General features: G+C 37.4%; 1 protein-coding gene across 1 annotated transcript in view; it reads left to right on the top strand.

Moving 5' to 3' along the window:
• Positions 1-21,005, top strand: part of CDKAL1 (CDK5 regulatory subunit associated protein 1 like 1) — a 297,422-nt gene continuing 276,417 nt past the window's right edge. Inside the window, exons 1-4 of the mRNA XM_015831691.1 lie at positions 1-78; positions 2,622-2,660; positions 5,387-5,558; positions 7,741-7,853. Coding sequence (XP_015687177.1) covers positions 5,392-5,558; positions 7,741-7,853 — 280 coding nt within the window. The 5' untranslated portion in view covers positions 1-78; positions 2,622-2,660; positions 5,387-5,391. The remainder of the gene's footprint in view (positions 79-2,621; positions 2,661-5,386; positions 5,559-7,740; positions 7,854-21,005) is intronic.

Here is a 21,005-nt window from a genome sequence, read left to right as displayed (position 1 = left end):
TGTGACGTGTGAAAGGGCGTGGCCACAATATGGCGCAGTGCATGTGCAGCTGCTCGGAGCGGAGCTAGGGGCTTCAAGGTAAACTGTTTTGCTTATTACGGTTGTCGCCGCTCTTAGCGCACCGCCGGTTGGGAAGGAGAGCTAGATTTCGTCTCCCGTGGGCTGAAGAACAGCTTAGCCCGGTATTGTTTCGGTCCGGTCCACCGGTGGATGAGATGCGCTGGTTTCTGGTCGTTTTAGGACAGTGTTTCTCAACCTTGACAATTTTAAGGCATGTGGACTTCAACTCCCAGAATTCCACAGCCAGCAATGCTGGCTGTGGAATTCTGGGAGTTGAAGTCCACATGCCTTAAAATTGTCAAGGTTGAGAAACACTGTTTTAGGAGGATATCCCTTTCTGGGGTCTCACCCAATCGGTTGGGAAGCGAGTGATTCCGTGTCTCTGAAGTAGATGGAGGAAAATCTATCTTATGTGGTTACTAGGTGTCCCAAACGACTTGATGGCACGTAATCAGATATATTAGAAAATCGAAATAGACAAATCTATGTTGGAGCGAAGGCAATTAAAACGAATGGTTTGTTTCTCTTCTACAATATCCTCTATCTGCGACATGTGGGTCTCAACACTTTAAATCGGTGTTTTTTAGCCTTAGCAACTGTAAGATGTGTGGATTTCAAACTCTCAGGATTCCCTGGTTAGCATGCAACCACTGTGTTGCAAGCATAAGACAGAAAATAAGGAGTTTAGAGAAGTTTGTACTGAAACGGTCAACAAAAACTGTTAACTACGTTAGCCAGTCAAAACTATTTATCAGAAAATGTAATTGGCTCCATTTGTTGTGTCAACTGATGTCATGCTCATAATATAAACAGTTGGTTGTGACATGTTTGTGCAAAATACATGCACCATTGCATATTGGTGTACACTCCTTCCCTACCATATATTTTTGACAGGTATGTGATTGGCTTCTGTACTATGCATGCCTGGGATGCAGGAGTTAGAGTAAAGGGGATTTTGCCCAAGTTGCAAGCTGTGAGTTATAATATTTTTTTAGTTGGTGCAGTTGTATGCTGAATGTGAGGGAACTAAAGTCTAATATGGCGTTAAGATTTGCCATCCCTTTTAACAGTCTAAAAGGCTACTGATAATTACTGTAGAAGTTTTAAGTATTAGGTTTGCTGACTGTTATTGTAAACCTCCAGGAGTGTATTGATTCAGTGATTTATAAATAAAGTGAATGAATGAATAAATTATTACAGGAAAGTGAATCACAAATCCATTTAAAAGTTATATATTAAGCCAACTGAAGGTCACAAAATATAATTTAAATGTTTCAGTTCCCTTATCCCAGAGAAACAGATAAATAAAGTAATAAGTGAAAAGGGGAGGTAGTCAGTGATGTGATTTGTTTTAAAATGTTTTAAAATAGAAGTAACTGAAAATACTTAAATTAATGCTGGCTGGGTGAGTTGGGCCAGTCATTTGCTCTCAGGAAGAAAGCTGATAAACCTTACCAAGAAAACTGCAGGGATGTGTCCAAGCAATTTCTGAGAATCAGACATGAATGAGTGGAAAAAAAATATTTGTATGAAGAAGAAAACAATGAATGTATGTTTCTAAGAGTGCACATTTAAAGTACATTGATACTGTATTTAAAGATATAGAAAATACAAAGTTAAAAAAAGATACCAATTATTCATATCTACTTGCACTGTAATTATTATTTTGTAATTTTAAAACATTTATTAAACCAATTGATTTTTTAAAAAAAGTTTATTTCCAAAAAAAATAATCCAATGCATATAATAAAAACATTGACCATAACATAATACCTGACATGTTCTAAATGTTTACACTGAGGGGAAAGAATCATAAAAGAGGGAAATTATCATCTCATAAAATACAAGGTTTAAACACGGATGGCTAAACATTAAGCTTCCAGAATCAAATGTATTTTTCTCTAAAAAATCAAGGAACACTGATTGAAGCCAGACACAGAATAATGTTTCAGGAAGTTGCACTTAAAATATGGCTAGGGATATTTATCTTAATGTGTTTTTAAAAGCATATTTTGTGTTCACATAATTTTTATTCAAAATCTACTCTGTTTTCTTTTTGTTAGCTTAATTCTTATAACCCAATTTAAAGGAAAAAATACCAGTTGGTTCGGATTTATCTGAGGTTTTGAATTTTGAATTTTCAAAAAACAAAAAGTTCTGGGGGCACACTAATATGCTTTGACCAAAGTATTTAAAAATACTTTTAAAAGTAAAATATTCACATAATAGGCCAGTGATGGTGAACCTATAACATATGTATCAATAGTGCCATACCACAATGTTTTGGGTGGCACACCAGTATTCACCAACACTCAAGAACTATTTTTGAAAGCATGCCCCATTTTACTTGATTTTCAGAAGCTGCAGAGGCTGTGCAAGAATGGGGTGTATTCTTGCATGCCTCTGGACCCTCCAGAAGCCATGTGAGAAGGCCATGATCTCACACAGTTTTTGGAGGCTGCAGAGGCTACAGAAGAACATTCCCCAAAGATGTTTTCCTTTACCAATAATGTCTTTGGTGGTACATGTGATCACTGCTAACAAACTTCTGTTCCTTTCAGGAAAAAATGCTGAAGGACCCAGTACAGAGCAATATTAAGGTAAGGTTTTATTAGAAGATACTATCCCTAGCATTGTATTTTGTTTTGATGTGATTGTCATTTACGGTAGTTATTTGAGGGAAAAAAAATATTTGATTCCTTTCCTGAACAACAGCTTTTGAATTACAAGGTCTAAGAGTCATAGCCAGCCTGAACAATTGTCAGGAAATGTTGAAATTTAGTCCAAAACATTTAGCAGGCAACGTGTTGACAAACTCTGCTTTATTTAGATAAACATAAAAATGCTTAATTTTCCATATTGAAAATTTTGTATAATCTCTTTTCCTTTGTTATATTTTGCTAAAATATATATTGGCTGGGTTTATAAATCATACTAAAATTTTATGTATCGTTGATGAGTCTCAATGGCAGGGTTTACACAGTATGCAAAGCAAAAAAACCAGCAAATTCTGTTATCACTTAATGTTATTGGTTCCAAAGCAAGTTGTGATGACACCAAAGTGGCATTCATATTGTGACATCATTATGTAAATACTATGATTAGGTACTTGACTCAGGATTTCTAATACAAATCATGACATTTTGTATGATGTTATTCTTGCAAATGCAGTTACCATAGCTATCGAACAAGTTAGTAGAATGCATTTATGTATGGTTTAGGTTAAGCTTGGGTAATAGGCTTCTCCTGAATAAAAAGCAGATGATCAAATCATTGGTTACTTAGACCTCTTCTTAGCTTGTGGATTGATTTGGATTATATTCAACTTCTGAGAAGCAAGAAGGGCTAGTTTTTAATCAAGCCAATGTTCTTCTTTAAAAAAAAAAAAAGAAGAAGATGTGGATTCCTGAGGGGAGTATGGAGTTTTGCTGAGAATTGCAAAGATTTTGTAATAAGAGTCTTGTTTAGAGGTGGTACCTGCCATCTGACCGTCTATTTTATTTATTTGTTAAATTTATTTGCTGCACATCTCGCTGTGGGGCTACTCTAGGTAGCTATATCTATCACTCAGCAGAGTAATTAGCGTTTAACTTTCCGATCAGGGTTCAGATTGTTGTTGAGATAAGATCTATAAATATAACTTGGATTTGCTGCAGTTTGGATAACTTGATAATAACTTTGATATATATAAGTGTAGGCATTGGCAATTCCTAATTATTTTAGCTTGTCTGAATGCTTTAGAGAGCATGACAGCGATGACAATATCAAGTATTGGAGACTTTGGGATGGGGTGATTTTCTGTAAAATTGATACAGGCGCATTAAGAATATTTTGAATGGGTTTTCCCCCCCCCAAATTAATCAGATTGAAAAATCACACTTCCAAACTCTGTGGCATAACCCAATTTGTGGGCTTTGCAGATATCTCTATTGGACCACCGTGTGTAATGGGCAGAAAGAATGACTTTAAGGGACAGGAGGAAGAACCACTTATCAAGACAGTGGTCAGATACAAGAAACCCGAGTCTGGGAAAGAACTGTAACCGGAGAAAGCATCTCAGACAAGACCCTCTCTAGTTCTCATGAAGATAATGGGAGGGAGAAGGAAAATGCATTCAGACTTGCAAGTTTCTTTTACTGCAATCTTAAAATAAAAGTACAAGTAGCCCTCAACTTACAAGCATTCATTTAGCGACCGTTCAAAGTTACAGCAGCACTGAAAAATGTGACATATTTTTTTACACTTATCACTATTGCACTCCATGATCACTCCATGATCACGTGATCAAAATTTGTATGCTTGGCAATTGGTTCCTATTTATGATGGTTGCAGTGTCCCTGGGTCATGTGATCTCCTTTTGTGACCTTCTGACAAACAGAGTCAAAGGGGAAGTAACTGTGTTGCTAATTTAACAATTGCTGTGATTCACTTAACAACTGTGATAGGAAAGGTTGTAAAGAGGGGCAAAACTCACTTAACTGTATTGCTTAGCAACAGAAATTTTTGGCTCAACTGTGATTGTAAGGCGAGGACTATCTGTAGTATTGTCCTATATGACTTTCGTTTTGTAGTTTGGTCATCTTTGAAGGGCTGATATCATGGAAAAGAGTATCGTAACTAGGCCAGACCCAGCAGAGCTGCTATCATATTGTCAGCTGACTGAGAAAGCACTGCCTGAGGAAATGTGGCTTGCCCACCATTTGTGTGTGTGTGTGTGTGTTTGTGTGTGTGTGTGTGCGTGTGTTAAGCAAAAGCACTTGCTGAATATTTGTAGAACTATTGCTTTATGGTAGAAATCAACAGTGGTCTGAAATTTATCGGTCCTACTTAATCTGGAAAATAACATGTTGTAAATCTTTATATTAAAATATAGTGCTGAGTTTCAGTACGGGGGATTTTTCAATTATTTTGAGATTAGATTGGCTTTCCCTGAATGATCTTGTTAACTGAAACTATGGTTACATTTATTCTTATTTCAAAGCTCAACTTTCTGACATGAATGAACATGTGGTTTACAGGAGGGAGGGGACATGGCAGGTCATTAGGTACTATATGCAATTTGCATTATGGTTCAGTTGATCCAAATTGCATAATTTGTATCATTTAGGCAATGATATCGTGAGGTATGTGACATTATTGTGGCTTTTGCTGAAGACCTACAAATGGTTGCTGCTCTTTGCTCTTTAAAATGATCTGTTAGCCTTGCAGAATTTGTGCGTATGTGTGTTGGTGGGGGGAGATGTGAAATTGTTGTACACTACTGTTACAGGCATAAGAATCCTTGTTTTATACTTTTTCTCTTCTGCCATATATTTCTATCTTCCAGAGAAAATGATTGCTGCTGGTGATCTTTGCCTTGAGGACATTGAAGATATTGTGTCAGCAGAAGATCCAAAGCCGTTTGATCGTCAGTTCAGTAGAAAAAACATCATTCCTAAAGTGCGAAAACGCCAGTCACAAAAGAACGTGGAAGTGGATGATCCTCCCCCTAGAGATAGGTACACTTGTCAATGAAATGTAAAAAGCTGTGTTAAATTGAGGCACTGGGCTCTTGAAAGCTTTAATATTCTTTATACTTGAAACAAATTGAAAACGTTTGTCATAATTTGCCTTTCTTGTAATTTGAAGTAAGATTTTTGCCCTACAAAGTACGGTACCTTTAATTTTATTAGAGTGATCTGTGTTTAGCATAGATAATTCTGCTTTTTACTTCCATAAACTTTCAGGTGACGGAAGACATATGGCAGTGGTGGCGAACCTATGGCACGGGTGCCAGAGGCGGCACTCAAAGCCCTCTCTGTGGGCACGCACGCCATCGCCCCAGTCCTAGGCCTTCAGCTGGGTTTTATAAAACCTTTTCGCTTTAGGCCTCCACCGCCGTGTGCAAAAAAAAAAAAAAAGGTTCAATCAATCAGTCAATTTCAACTTCTCGCGGGAAAAAAAAGATCTTGCAAAGTTGGAATTGATTGATTGAACTTTTTAGTCCCACCCAGTCTGCTGTTACCACCGCAGCCACGCCCACCCAATGGGCCACACCCACCCGGCACCCAACGATGCATAAGTGGGTTTTGGGTTGCAGTTTGGCCACTCGGTCTCTAAAAGGTTCGCCATCACTGACATATGGGAATAAGGAATCTGAAAGACTGAAGCTAGATAGAACCACATGGTGATAGAGATTATTCTGTTGATCAGGAGACTAAAAGCAGAACCAAATAGTTGAAGACTTAACAGTTCTCTCCGTCTACAAGTCTTGCTATACTGCCTCTTTATGCGAGTAGGGGGTCTGTTCCTGGGAAGGATGAGTGAAAAATCTCAGGAGTTTATGCTCGGAGTGTATACTCCAAGCAGGGTCACCCAAGGTGTGAACATCAGCTAGCTTTCTAACTAAAGCAAGCAGGTACCTATATTAGGCAACAATGATACAGAAGGGTCCTGGGGCAGTTTAGTGACAATGACAGAGGCATCACTTTATACTGCAATGGTAAACCGTTCCTATATTTTACCAGGAAAACCAAATGGCCAGGTAAGATAAGTTATTGGCAATATCATGTCAGATGGTGGGACCTTGAGGTGAGAGGCCACATGCTACTGAGGAAGAGCCGAGGACATTTCAGAGTACTAATAGTGTTTATGAAGGGCAGATTAAATATTTCAGGACATCTAGTTGCTGATGGTGCCATTCATAAAAAGAAAGTAGAAAGCTGCAAAGACATAACAGTACATGCCAACGCCAAAGAAATGAGACTTAACAAAGTGCACAAATATTGCACATCATCTTTAATTTCATATGCTATCAAAATAAGGTTTAGGGTCACCCAGAGAATATTAGAATGCTGCGTGGAAAAGGAAATGCATATGGACAATTCCCCAAATCCCTGATTTCAGCCATCCTCCTATATTTTTTGTTTTCTTTCATAGTGTTATCTTTTTGTCAAAATCAAGAGCAAATGTCTTAATTCATTAAGATCTGTTATTAATATTTTTAATTTGTGTATATTGTCTAAGTATTGCAGACATGTCAAACACAAAACCCAGGGGCCGGATGTGGCCCGCGAAGTGGTTTCATGTGGCCCGCAAAGCCATCCTGGAAACAGTGAGGGAACGGCCCCCACTGCCTTGGCCCTGGCCCAGGCCAGCCAGGAGCCAATGTACAATTTTGTGGTGGCCATCTGTGCTGAAATGCATTCAGTCTTAGCTCCACAAGGCCGTCTAGAAACAGCGAGAAACCAGTCCCTGCCGCGTTGGTCCTGCCCCCTGGGTGCATGCTGGGGAGGTGACACCCTTTGTGAGGAATGAAGAAATAGACCATACCTTGGCGCTTGCCCCAGTCCCACCCCCTTCGCCAGAGACCCTCAGATCTGTCCCACTCCTGCCCAGGCGCCCACTGGCACCCTTAACGTGAACGATGTAGAGCTGGCCATGCCCACCCAGTAGGCCACACACACTCCATCCACACCCAGTAGGCCACACCCATCCTGGCCACACACACCCGCCCCCCCCGAGGGCAACTGCAATGCTGATGCGGCTCTCAATGAAATTGAGTTTGACACCCTTGAAATATTGCAATACTTTCCCTCTCAGGGAATATTTTAAGGTTTGTGAGTTCCTTGGTATCTGTAATCACTGCTGGACAAAATTTTCTGGGGAAATTTATTATGTCTGTGTCTTTTAATTTGACAGTGTGATTCCCGGTATACAGAAAATTTGGATACGCACATGGGGATGTTCCCATAATAGTTCAGATGGTGAATACATGGCTGGACAGCTAGCTGCTTATGGATACAGTATAACAGGTAATGAGTTGAACATGTTGGACTTCTCTCAAAGGGTTTATTGTTAAACCGCGATTTAAATATGCTGTTTTCTTTGCATTTGTTCATTATTTATATTCTTCTTTTCAGGATACAGATTCCTCTGGGCTTATTTAAAGATTAAATCCAATAAAATGAAACAGTGCCTTGAGTAATTGAGATCTTTTTCATTGGTCAGCTAATAGATGTGTTTAGTACTTCACATGGGGCAGGTTTTGAGGTGCCTTTGTACATCTCATTTCCAGTGGCTTATCTGAGTCACTCTATTGCAGACCAAGTAGACTTGCTTGATTTATAGGTGTATTAGTAAAGTCTTATTGGAGAATACAGGATTAGGCTCCTAAGGAAAATCTTAATGTTATAGATTGGAAGGTTTGGAAAAAAATGGAGGTTATCTATTCAGCAATCAAACATGTAATAATAATTTCCTGTTTAAATCTATATCCAAAACATTTGAAATATTTTATTGCTGTTCACATTTTTATATTTAATACTTTTGGCTTTAAATCATGAGGGAGCTTCTAATGGTTAAAAACATGAATTTTATACCAACCTTGACCTCCTAACAGTCAAATGCATTATAGTAAATAAGTTAAAATGTCTTGCTAACAAACAGCTGTTCATCAAGATTGCTTTGCAGATAGCTACTTTCAGAATACAAAAGTTGGATGTCAGGAAGATATTAGGGTAGGGTTAAAAGCATGCTTGCTTTCTCAGAAGGAGACTGTAACGCATAAATAACGCCTCTCATAATTTCTACAATGTTTTTGCCATATATCATTGAATTTCTAGCATTGCCAACATTTACATGCTGCGTTTAGTTATTATTTGCTTTATGTACCTTAACTTCCAACTATTATCAAAAATATTTTTTATTTATTCTGTTTGGTACTTTACAGATTTTAATTTGTGGTTTGACAACATAATTGTTTAATTTATAGCTTGTATTTAAAAATGGCTGCTCACTAATAGGATAAAACAACGACAGTGAATGATAATGTTTGTATAATTGATGTATGTTTAACATACACTAGGTGGCAGTATTAAATAACTTTCTGAGTTGACTATGTTATTAAATTTTGAAATTAATCTGTCATGCTTTCTAATTATTTTTATGCCATACTTATGATTTTGATCTATTTCTTCAGTTGAAATTGTAATGCATAACACTATTGATATAATGGTATTAATTATTTTGGTCTTTGTTTAATTTTCTGGCTATAACAATGGAATTAATAAATTTCTCTGTTTAGTAATTGCTACATTATCAAAATCATATCACTAACTTTTGGAATATTTATGAATTTAATGTTAAATTTTCTAATAACAAATTCTTGATGTTTGTATTTTAAAGTCCAGATACATATTTCTAAGAATGAATTTTCATTCTTAAATTTTTGCCTGCACAATATTTACTTTAAAATATTGGTTTTAGGTATGCCATGTAATTCAGTGCTTGTACTATACTGTTTGGAACAGTTTAAAGATCTAACATTTTGGTACTAATTGCTTTATAAGTTTCAGAGCAGGACAACATAAATGATATTCACCCAAAAGTATTGCAGAGTTCTCTATCTATCTATCTACAGTAGTGGCCAAAATTGTGGAAACCTTTTGGGAAAAGTGTATTTTTGAGGTTTGAACAAGGGAACAGTAGAATAATGTGGAATAATGAGTTTATTTATGTACTTATTGATGTCATGTATTGAAGCTGAGAGGAGGACATTTGTCAGTGTGTTATGTGATCACTATCAAATTGGTTGGGGTTTTTTTTGTGTTCTTTCGTTTAGTGAGCTTGTAAAACATAATAAAATTAAAGTAATGGTGCAAAGAGTTGACTGGTTGCCCAGAAAGCTATGTAAAATAGTATTATTAAGTGAACAAGGCTACAGTTATAAAGAAATTAGAACAAAAATTGGTGGAAACTTAACCAAAATAGCATTTCTATTGTACACTTTTCCCAAAAGGTTTCCACAATTTTGGCCACTGCTCGCTCACTCTGTCTGTCTGTCTGTCTGTCTGTCTGTCTGTCTATCAATCATAGGTTTTTAAAACAATGGCTTTCTTATGGCATATGATTTAAACTGGCAGTGATTGTTTGGATTAAAAATACTGGTATAATGGTGGGTATTGATTCAGAATGTATCTTTCTGTGTTGTGATGCTGAAGAGTGAAAACTCTCCATGTGGGAGTTGACTGAAAAGGAATTGGAATTAAAAATATTAGTATGAAAAGACTTGCACAAATCCACAGTGCAGTTTTGGTTGCCCTCAAAAATAAGAATTGCACAAAACTTACAGTCAAGAGGATTTTAAGAAGAATCTTCTGTACAAGTAAAAGCAAAAACTAAAAAAATTGGTTTGTTCAGGTAGTCCAGGGGTAGGCAACCTTGGCTCTTTTATGACTCGTGGACTTCAACTCCCAGAATTCCTGAGCCAGCATGGAGTTGAAGTCCACGAGTCATAAAAGAGCCAAGGTTGCCTACCCCTGAGGTAGTCCATGACTTCAAACCATTCATTTAGTGACATTTAAAGTTACAAACGGCACTGAAAAGAGTGACTTCTGACTGTTTTTCACACTTAAGACCGTTACAACAACCCCCCAATCACATAATCAAAATTCAGACACTTGGCAACTGGCATGTATTTATGAAGGTTGCAATGTCCTGGAGTCACGTGATCCCCTTTTGCGACATTCTGACGAGCAAAGCCAAAGGGAAGCCAGAGTCACTTAACAGCAGTGTTACTAACTGAAGAACTACGGCAAGAAAGGTTGTAAAGTGGGACAAAACTCACTTAACAACTGTCTTGCTTAGCAATGGACATTTTGAGCTCAATTGTGTTCGTAACTCAAGGACTTCCTGTATAGCACAGTAAAGAGGTACCGTACTTTATAAAATAGTTCATAAAAGCAACTGATGATTTTTCTTCTTCAGTTGAAAAATCTGGTTGAATCAACAGATTTTTAAAAATCACCCATGTGGAATAATGAGTTTATTTATGCACTTATGCATTTGTCCCCTGCCCTCCCAGCAATCTAATATACTGGGGGGGGCCCCCTAACAAATCTAACAGAAACCAAATGCAAAAACTATAAAGTGCATAATAGTAAACTAAACAAAGAGGTGTCAATGATCCAAACACCTTCTGGAGGAACTTATATCTATGATAGTGTATCTAGCTTCAAGCAGGAGACCATTCCAAAGGGCTTGCACTGCCACAGGAAAACACCCTCCCCCACATACACACATACACACACACTTCCAAGCTTCATCTTTCTTGACCTCCTGAATGTGGATAACAGTTAATTGCCATCAAACCCTGTGATAGTTAAGAGATCATACATTTTTTTTAAAGAATGAGGTAATTGAACTCGTCCATAACGCTTAAATCTTACCTTTAGGTTCATTGGTAATATTCTTCTAAATGTTAATTGCTTGGAAGGAACAAACAATACATGGATGTTTGTATACTCATACCCTGCTGCTAATGGGATGGGATGCTGACATATTAACATAGGGCATGTCTTGCAGTCTGCGGCCCCCAAGATATTGGTGGACTGCAATTCATAGTATTAATGCTAACTGGGCTCTGGGATTTGTAGATTACCAACATTTGGCATACTGTAATTTGTGAACTCCCATCATTGTGATTTGATCAACAACCACTGGTATGGTTCACACAGCATGCCAATTTAAAATTTGGCTTATTTGGTTTTGGTTGAGCATGTTATATAAATCCAGTCATTATGGTTTGGAGCCCACAATCTGTGGCTTAGCATGATAAGTGAATCCAGCCAATTGTGGTTTAAACGACAAACTGTTAATGTAACTTGCAAATCTAATTGTTGTGTTGCTAGATGTAGATTTCAGATCAACAAGCATAGCTTGTATAGTGTTTCAGGATCTTTTAGATGTCATCAGCTTAAACTTTGTATTGGTATCTAATTACGAAAGTGAAGCATATCAAAACAAAGGTATTTTTCTATGCCCTCCTTTTTGTTTTTCAAATTTCTCCTTCTAGGAGCCTGCCAGAATTGATGTGGGTAGATGCCATGTTTCTGTCAGAGAATATATTCTTTATTTTATTAAGTTCTTAACTTGTTCACCTAAGATGCATCTGGAGTCTTTCCCCCCTTCCTTAACATACAGATGGAAAGTCAACTAAGTGCTATTGCAGAAGGGGTGACTTGGATGTCTTCTCAAAGACTAAAATGGTTGAGCTGCCAACCTGAGAGGAATGTAGTTTGAGATCTGCAGTCAATGGCAGGCTTGTGAATATTTTTTGGCATTTCTGGCCCACCACAATGAAACATTATTGTGTATAAAAGCAAAGGGAGAGACTCCCACTGAGTAGAAGACACTGACATTTGTCTTACACGTCAAAATCCTTGGCGCTGGGATCTACTTGCAATGCAGAGCAACTTTGTCTTGGATGGCTATAAATAGCTTTTTGACTTCATCCAGCCAAAAGTGAATAGCTGTTGATTAGTAAAAGGTATTGCAATATAGAGGAGTAGGCTTTTTGGCTCAGTTTTAAATATAAGACAGATTTCTTGGCTGCTTATATATTTGTAAGACTTTTCAGACCTTGAGATTTCATTGGCTCTATTTCAGAATGGAAAACATGCTTGCTCATTGGTTCTGTTTGCAAAACTAGGAAACTAAATTGTACTTTAGTCTACAGAAAGTAGCCCCTTATTGATGGCGTGGTATTGTTTTGTCCTTGACAAAGCATGTAGGATCTAATCTAACATGCAAGAAGGAAAAGAAATGGAACATGCACTATATAGATGTGTAAGGGTAAATTTGACACGTTCACTCCAGTGGAAGTATCCCTTTTTCAAGTTTCAGTTACACACTTGTCTTTATTGATATGAATAGAGAGGAGTTTAACTTAACTTTCAGAATGTATTAGAATAGATTTGGGGTCTTGAAAAGAGTTTTATAACTGGAAACGTCTGCTTGATTATCTTGGATTAAGCTATACTGGCTATCATGCCACTTAAGTCTGAATAAACTTTCTATAAGAGATGAGTTTTTCACAATCTGGGTTGAGAATTTTCCTTATCTGTGTACTTCTTTGTGCCAAACAGATTCAAATTGGATCTAACAAATGTTTCAAAACAAAGCATGAGAAAATATACCAGTAATAGAAACTTCGGGGACATTACGAAGACTGCTTTCCCATAAATCATAGTGTTCAACTATAGGAAACAAAATATTTCCTGTAATGTATTTTCTAGACAAAACCATTGGAAAAGAGATACACTGCCTGTGAAAACACCTGAAGGCATCAGTTTTTAGTTTGTTTTGACTGAAAACGTCTCTAAGATAAGCATGAAAAGTCTGTGTTCCATATCCTACCTGACTAACCCTTTATATGGAAAGGGCTATGCGCATGGCATTTCGTATTTCTTATTCATGTAGCTGTTTTCTATTTATGTAGCTGATTAGCTCTTAGCAGATTGATTTGTCTTAGGATTGGGATGAATCCAGATGTTCAGTCATGATGGTAGTAACAGTACAGAATGCATTGCTCAAAATATTGATAGGAAAACCCCTGTAGAATAGCTTCTGTTTTGTGGTAGTCAGTAGGCTTCCGGACCCAGTTCAAAGTACTAATAATTTCCTGTAAAAACCATATATGTTCCCCTTCTAAGGTTTTCCTCCTCAAGAGATGAAGGAGGGGTGGACTAGAACAGATGTCTCCAAACTTGGCAACTTTTATGACTTGTGGACTTCCAACTCTCTGAATTCCTCAGTCAACCATGCAAATTCTAGAACAGTGGTTCTCAACCTTTTTAATGCCACGACCCCCCAACCGGTCGTAAGTCGAGGACTAAACCGGTCGTAAGTCGAGGACTAAACCGGTCTTAAGTCAAGGACTACCCAACCGGTCGTAAGTCGAGGACTTTCCCTGCCCGGGAGCGCCGCACATGCGTGCTTCCGCCCCCTGCGCCGGCCGAGGCGTAGCTGGCAAGTGGCAGAGACGGAGCAGGCCGACCACCAGCTGGCCCAGCCCAAGGGAGGTAAGGCACCCGCCGGAAAAGGGGAAAAAAATGGCAGACAAAAAAATGGCGGACAGCCTTGCTTGGTGACCCCCGTGAAATGGTCGATCGACCCCAAATGGGGTCGCGACCCATAGGTTGAGAACCGCTGTTCTAGAAGTTGAAGTCCACAAATATTACGGTTGCCAAGTTTGGAGAACCCTGGAGTAGAAGCCAGACCTTCTTTATGGATCACACTGGCCCCAGACAGGTGCTCGAGACCTTCACTCTTGACAGTCAGGAAACCCCTGAAAAAGCTTCTTTCCAAATGGGCACTCGGTTGGGCAACATATTTTAGCTATGTTTGATAGAGTTTAATTATGCCTTTATTAATGCTGCTGTTATGAAAGTGCCTCTTTCAGTTAGTATTTGATTTTACATCACCCAGCGTCTTTGGAATGAACAGTATAAAATGATTAACAAACCATAATAAATGAGCTGCAGAGGAGTAAAGAGATAACCTTGAAGAAGGAGTCCAAGAACACTTGCATAAAGGTTGGCTTAGCACTGGGAAAGGAGGAAGAGGGGAAGGAGGCAAAACCACAGCAAGATTGCCCCACCTATTGGATTCTTTCCCTTATTGGATTCTTTTGAGGAAGGTTTTGAGCTCCTATGGAAGCTTTAATTATAGCCATCCTTCATTTGCTTCTTGTCACAAGCACACCCTAGGGCTGGGAGGAATGGCAGTCTTCCGGTGCAAATTTATTTTACTGACCATAAAGGTGAAAACTACTGTCAGGATTAATAATGATGCATGCTAATTATAACTAGATCATAATAAGGTGCCATGTCTTATTGAGGTTTATTTCATAGTTATTTGTCTACGAGATAACAATAAGAAGGGCAACTGGAAAAAGTGGTGTTCATTTTAATTTTAACCGTTTTTAAAAATTGGGAGCATAACATGTTTTCTTATTTAGACTTGCAGAATAATACATTTGCCAGAAGATGGCACTGTTTATTTTTGCAGTGTATAACCTGTAGCAGAACTTCTTCAGAAAGACTGAAATGATACTGAGGGGTTTTTTTTAAAAAAAAATAAATTTTATATTTAATTTTTCAGTTTAGTTATTTTTTAGATCTAATTAGGAATAATGCTGGAGCCTATGAGCAGGCATTTTTATTACTAAGATTGGATGATAATTTTTTTAAATACGGTCAGTGTTAAGGGGTGGTATTGAATTTGTTGTTAGAGTTATTTTAAAAAACTGAATATCTTCAAGGTGTATAATATCATAGGAGAGATCATTTTGCTTCCATACCAATTTGTATATAATATTCTTTAGCAAACATTTTTAAATTAAACTACCAGACATTGCATTAATATATTTCTTTTGTGTAGTAAAGAAATATCTTCTTAAAATACTCTTAATTTATTTTCAGATATTTTATGAAATCAAGATTCTAAAGGTATTTTTTTATACTGGCTTCTGTATGAAGCATACAAAGTGATGCTGCTGCATTGTATTATCAGCAGTCTCTGGAAATATTGTGAAAATAAGCTATATATAAATAAGGAGGTTTTTTTAGATTGAAATTAGTGATGTGCTGTAAATTGGACTTTCACTGTCCAGTTAGAGTACTATATGCTCCGAATTTTGTTTTTGTTTTGTTTTTTATATTTCAGTTCATTTTAACCAGTGATCCTCATTTTACAAATCAGAGAATATTAATCAATTGTTTATTTATCATAAAGACTTGATGTTACCAGAAACTCTAGGCCTCCTATGTATTTTTGCAATGTTTGTACGCTTAAGTTGTAGACGTGTCTTCGCCCAAATATTGAAAGATTTTAGAAAAAGACCCAAAGGCAGACAAAAAAACAAACATATTTGTAACAGTTTCCTGTCTCCCTTTTCATTGTTACACTTTGGTAGGAGATAAACCTGAATAGATAAGTAAGCAGACTGCATGCTTTTTAAAGTAACATATTTTCTGTAATGGCTTATGAAAGGCAACATTCTAATCCCTGCATAATTCTGTTTTAAATAATGCCGTTGCACTATATGCTGTATTTATTTTGAAGTCACTGTAATTAATTTCTCCCTTATTTTCTTAGGCTTTTAAGATTTAAAACTTGAATGTGTCCTTATGACTATGAGCCTAGAATAAACTTTGCTTCATGCAGTTCCATTTGGGACAATTTGAAAGTTTGTTAAGTGTTTTTGTAGGAAAACACGATTTAATTTGGTTTAACTTGTTAATTATTACAGTTGATTAGCGAACTTCAGCATAATATAGTGTCTAGGTTATTAATAGAAAGAGTTTTTTTTAATTAAGTAAGTATTGCAATCCAAAACTCTTAGTTAATGCCTGCATTGCTAGTCCTACCTTTATTTTTCTAATTTCTGCTTATTGCACCATTTTGTTTTTCAAGAGAAAATCAAAAGAAAAAGATACATTTATTTTTGAGCAAGGAAAAATCTCTAGTGGAGACAGCACTTTTTCTCATTTACAGTTCACTTGTTTAATTCCTGGCTCCAGCCTCCCAAATTGAACATCATCTGCTAGAAAAATGATTTCTCTTTATTGAAGTTGGAAGAGTTCAGACTCAAGGCTATCCAAGACTGTTGTTGCCAGAAATATGTTTCATTCAGTGTTTGATATCACATTAGGTGTGTCAAATGTAATTTGTTTGTTTAAATGTGTTATAAATGCACATACTATATGGAAAGAAACTGGGAAGACTATTCTTATTTCTAATAAAAAATGGGAAATCAGTAAAAAAAAAAAAGGAAACTTGATTGTCTTGTTAAAGAGACACTATAGCTAGACTCAAACGTGTGATGCTACAGCTTGTTTTATATTGTTTGTTGAATAATCCATGTAATGCAGACATGTCAAACACAAGGCCCAGGGGCCGGATGCGGCCCACGAAGTGGTTTCATGTGGCCTGCAAAGCCATCTTGGAAACAGTGAGAGAACGGCCACCACTGTCTTGACCCTAGCCCAGGCCGGCTGGGAGCCAATGTACAATTTTGTGGTAGCCATCTATGCTGAAATGCATTCAGTCTTAGTTCCACAAGGCTGTTTGGAAACAGCGAGGAACCAGCCCCTGCTGTGTCGCCCCCGCCCCCTGGGTGCATGCTGGGGAGGTGTCACCCTTTGTGAGGAATGAAGAAATGCACCATCGCCTGGAAGTGGCCAGCAAATGGCCCTCGCCTACTTCACATATCCGGCTTGATGGACTACGGCGAAGGAGTTTCAGCAGGCAGTGAGGCTCCTCCAGTGGACCATCCCTTGGCACTGGCCCCGGTCCCACCCCTTTCTGCCAGAGACCCTCAGATCTGTCCTGCTCCTGCCCATGCACCCTTGACGCGAATGATGTAGAGCTGGCCATGCCCACCCAATAGGCCACATCCACTCTGTCCATGCCCACCCAGTAGGCCACATCCACCCAGTAGGCCACACACCCCCGCCCCCCCGAGGGCAACCGCAATGCTGATGTGGCCCTCAATGAAATTGAGTTTGACACCCCTGATGTAATGACTTAGTGAAAATAATACTCTTGAGACAAAAGCAAATGTATTAGAATATGCCTTTTTGAGATATGTAATTCAGTCAGTATATTAGTTAAATATTTAGGCAAACCATCTTTATGCAACATAATCTTCAAGTAATAAGGCCAGGAGAATCTATTACCATACCATATTCCATTTAGAACTCATTCAAAGATAGATGCACAAAGAAACAATTTAAACATGACTCAAAGAACTAAAGGAACATTGCCATAATAAAACTTGCAACAAGCCAAACTTTTTGACAATAACACGTCCACATATAAGAAATATATCAGAACATGCCAGCAAATTGCTCTGACCACTAGGCCTCACAAACCCACAAAAAATGCTGCAGAGAATTTTGTGTAAACCAAAAGATTGCGCAGCTCAACAAGAGCTCTCATCATCTTCAGAGAGAACTGCCCAGATTGCAACCTTACTTAGGGCAAATTGAACGCTAATTACAGCAAAGAATCCAGGACCACAAGGAAGAACTTTGACCTGAAATACCTAGCAGCCATTCATGCCCTCAGAATGAACCACACATTTGACTAGGATAATACAGAAACAATTGACAAAACAGCCGAAGAGTGGAGAATTCCTGGAAGCCAGGCACTCAAATGTCCATCAACAGAACAATAGAACTGGATACCATTGACCACCTAATTAAGCGCAGGTTTCAAGCCATTCACAGCTGACTGACAAGGCAGATCAATCTGAACAGAACCAAGTAATGGATGCTTCCCAAGAACCAATCAGTCATCCATAGAATTCAAATGTACACAAATAATGCAGCAAGGCAACAATCCCCACTTTTTGGCCATTGTGCTGATAAAAGTTTGCTGGAACACATAACAAAACATCTGCAGGTCATGGTCTGTAGTTCAGTGCAGATCTTCCTGGGCTCAGACACTACCACCATCACCACCACCCCTGTCAAGAAACGAGGGATTTGTGGCTACTGTTTTTCCAAGAGATCAACTGAAATGTAGCCCAGAACTGAAGTATTTGGGACATTCTAACCATTCAGTCTCTTCCACATATCATATGATAGAGGCAAGAATAGTAAATCATATCAAGGGACAATCTGTGTGTTGGTGTGCAAATTGAGTTACATGTTCACATATGGTGATGTGCCATGAAAAATAATTTGTTTGTGGCAATGGGTAACTGTTTGGGTAACTGTTCATTTGTTCCTTGCATCACATTGTTTCCCCCCCCCCCTTCTGGCTTGTTAGGGTGCCCCACCATGTGAGAACAGTGGTATTTGTGCATCAGATTTCAGAGAGCTCAGAGGTTCTAGATCTCTTTGCAAAAGTTTACTCTCTCTTGGGTTGAAGGATTGAAAGACTTTCCCTTCTTATGAAGATCAAATCTTCATGCTTACAATATTGCTATTTTTCTGTAACCCTCTGTACTATTTCTGCAGGAGACGCACTTTTCTAAAAATGTGGTTGAGTTTATAGATTGTACTACACCTAGATTTATTTTAATGGGACTACCTTTCTCTAATTGTATCTATGCTGTAAGATCTAACAGTATTAGTATGCTTCAGGTCCCATCCATCTTATAGGAGCCAGAAAACTTATTACAGATATTACATTAGTATACAGTAACATACATTAAATTAATTAGAATTTACCAGAGTAATACATGCTTGAAAAGTTCCTATTGTATTAGTGCTTGCCTTTTGTCTTCTCATTTTCTGTTCTTATAAAATATAATTCTATTACCTAAAAAGCCAGAGACATGTTGCTGTAGTACTTCAACATTGTTCTCCTCTTTGGTGGATTTCAGATGATGAATGTGCTAAAATAGGGATGAAGAAATTCAGACTTGCAAGACTAGGGTGGCACATCCAGTTTGTGGGACAAGAGCAGGATGTGTCCCTCAAAGCATCTTGTCACTGCTATACTTTATCTATATTTCCTTTATTTATGTGTTCAGAGCCAATTTTCCTTGTCCTTTACTTCACCTTATCCCCATGCAGTAGTGGAAGAGATGTAAACATGCAAAACGTGCAAAATTGCAATCAGTTTAGCTCTGTTCCCATTCTTCTTTTCTCTATCTTCAGAATTTTTCATCCCAAGTAGTGAAGCAATATTCAGTTGCCTTGTTTGGTGAGAATTTATGAATGTCGGATGAGGCAAAGTAATAATATTTTAGGATCTCATTGAAATGAGTTGGTTCTTATGTTCTCTAGATACGGGGCAATTAAAAGTTTAATTCTGGCTTATCTAACGTGTGGGATGCAATCCTATTTTCCTTCTGAGAATTGCTTTTGGCAGATAGCATGCTGACACTTATAACATGGATTTTAATGCATACATTATTTTTTACCACCAGTTAGAAACTGGAATGACTATTGACCTGCAATGAATGTATATTTTAGTATTAACACTGCATGTTTCAATCCAGCCAGACGTTTGGTTGGTTTGACGTACACGTGGACAGAGTAAATTAATGTTTAAAGCCAGAATACTTTTAGGTTCAGCTATAGTCTGCAACATTTTCAGTAATCCCAGAGAAGCTTTTTAAGTAAAATTGCTGAGTTTTCTTTATCCTTGAGGTACTGAATGTACAGGTAGGCTTGGCAGTGCTAGATAACCTCATTTAATTTAAACTGTCAATATCATTTTTACAGCTCCTGAAATACTCTAATGGACAGTATTTGGTAGACATAGAAAATTCTAATCAATACAGCTTTAATGGATTATTTATGTTAAATGAAGAGTGTGCACATTGTATGCTAAATATTTTAATTGTGTAAGATAATAAATACTGAATAACTTGAGCATTGGTTGGGAAATTTCATCCTCTGGCTTTTTTTTAATATTGTATTTTATATATTAAAAATAAAAAAGTTAAAGTTGCAATTAATACTCACCGTATCAGAAAAAGACCCTTTAATTAATACATAACTTTATATCCAATCTTTGATAATATCAAACTAAACTAAAACATTTGGGAGGATTTCTAAATATTGAAAAATAGATGTTTTCTTATGTTAATGTATTACAGTGCATTACCTTATGGCTGCCTTTGGTGTTTTTCGTAAATTCTATTCTGTTTTAATGAGTTATGTCCTACTGTATTCAGTTCACAATTAAAGTGGGTGAACTGAATCTGCCATATGAACAGATACCATCAAGTTGTTCTTTGTTCACCTTCCCTTTGTGCTTATCTTCTTACCTTCTCTGCTCTTTACCTGTCCACTTTCTTTCTTTCTTTCTTTCTTTCTTTCTTTCTTTCTTTCTTTCTTTCTTTCTTTCTTTCTTTCTTAATTGGATAGTTATATTTAATAATAATAATAATAATAATAATAATAATAATAATAATAATAATAATAATAATAATAATAATAATAAAAATAAAAAAAAAAACCTGGAAGATAACAAAATACAGAGACCTACAAATAGAAATAGAAAGACTGTGGCAAAAGCAAGCAAAGGTAGTACCAATAGTAATAGGCGCCTTGGGTGCAATCCCAAAACAACTGGAGCACCACTTGAACACCATTGGCATTGACAAATTCGCTATTAGTCAATTGCAAAAGGCAGCCTTACTAGGAACTGCTTCCATCCTG

This window comes from Protobothrops mucrosquamatus, unplaced genomic scaffold (genome assembly GCF_001527695.2).
Source record: "Protobothrops mucrosquamatus isolate PMUCROS unplaced genomic scaffold, P.Mucros_1.0 scaffold_275, whole genome shotgun sequence".
In the NCBI taxonomy this organism is placed as follows: domain Eukaryota; kingdom Metazoa; phylum Chordata; class Lepidosauria; order Squamata; family Viperidae; genus Protobothrops; species Protobothrops mucrosquamatus.
This window is presented reverse-complemented; position numbering and strand designations above follow the sequence as displayed.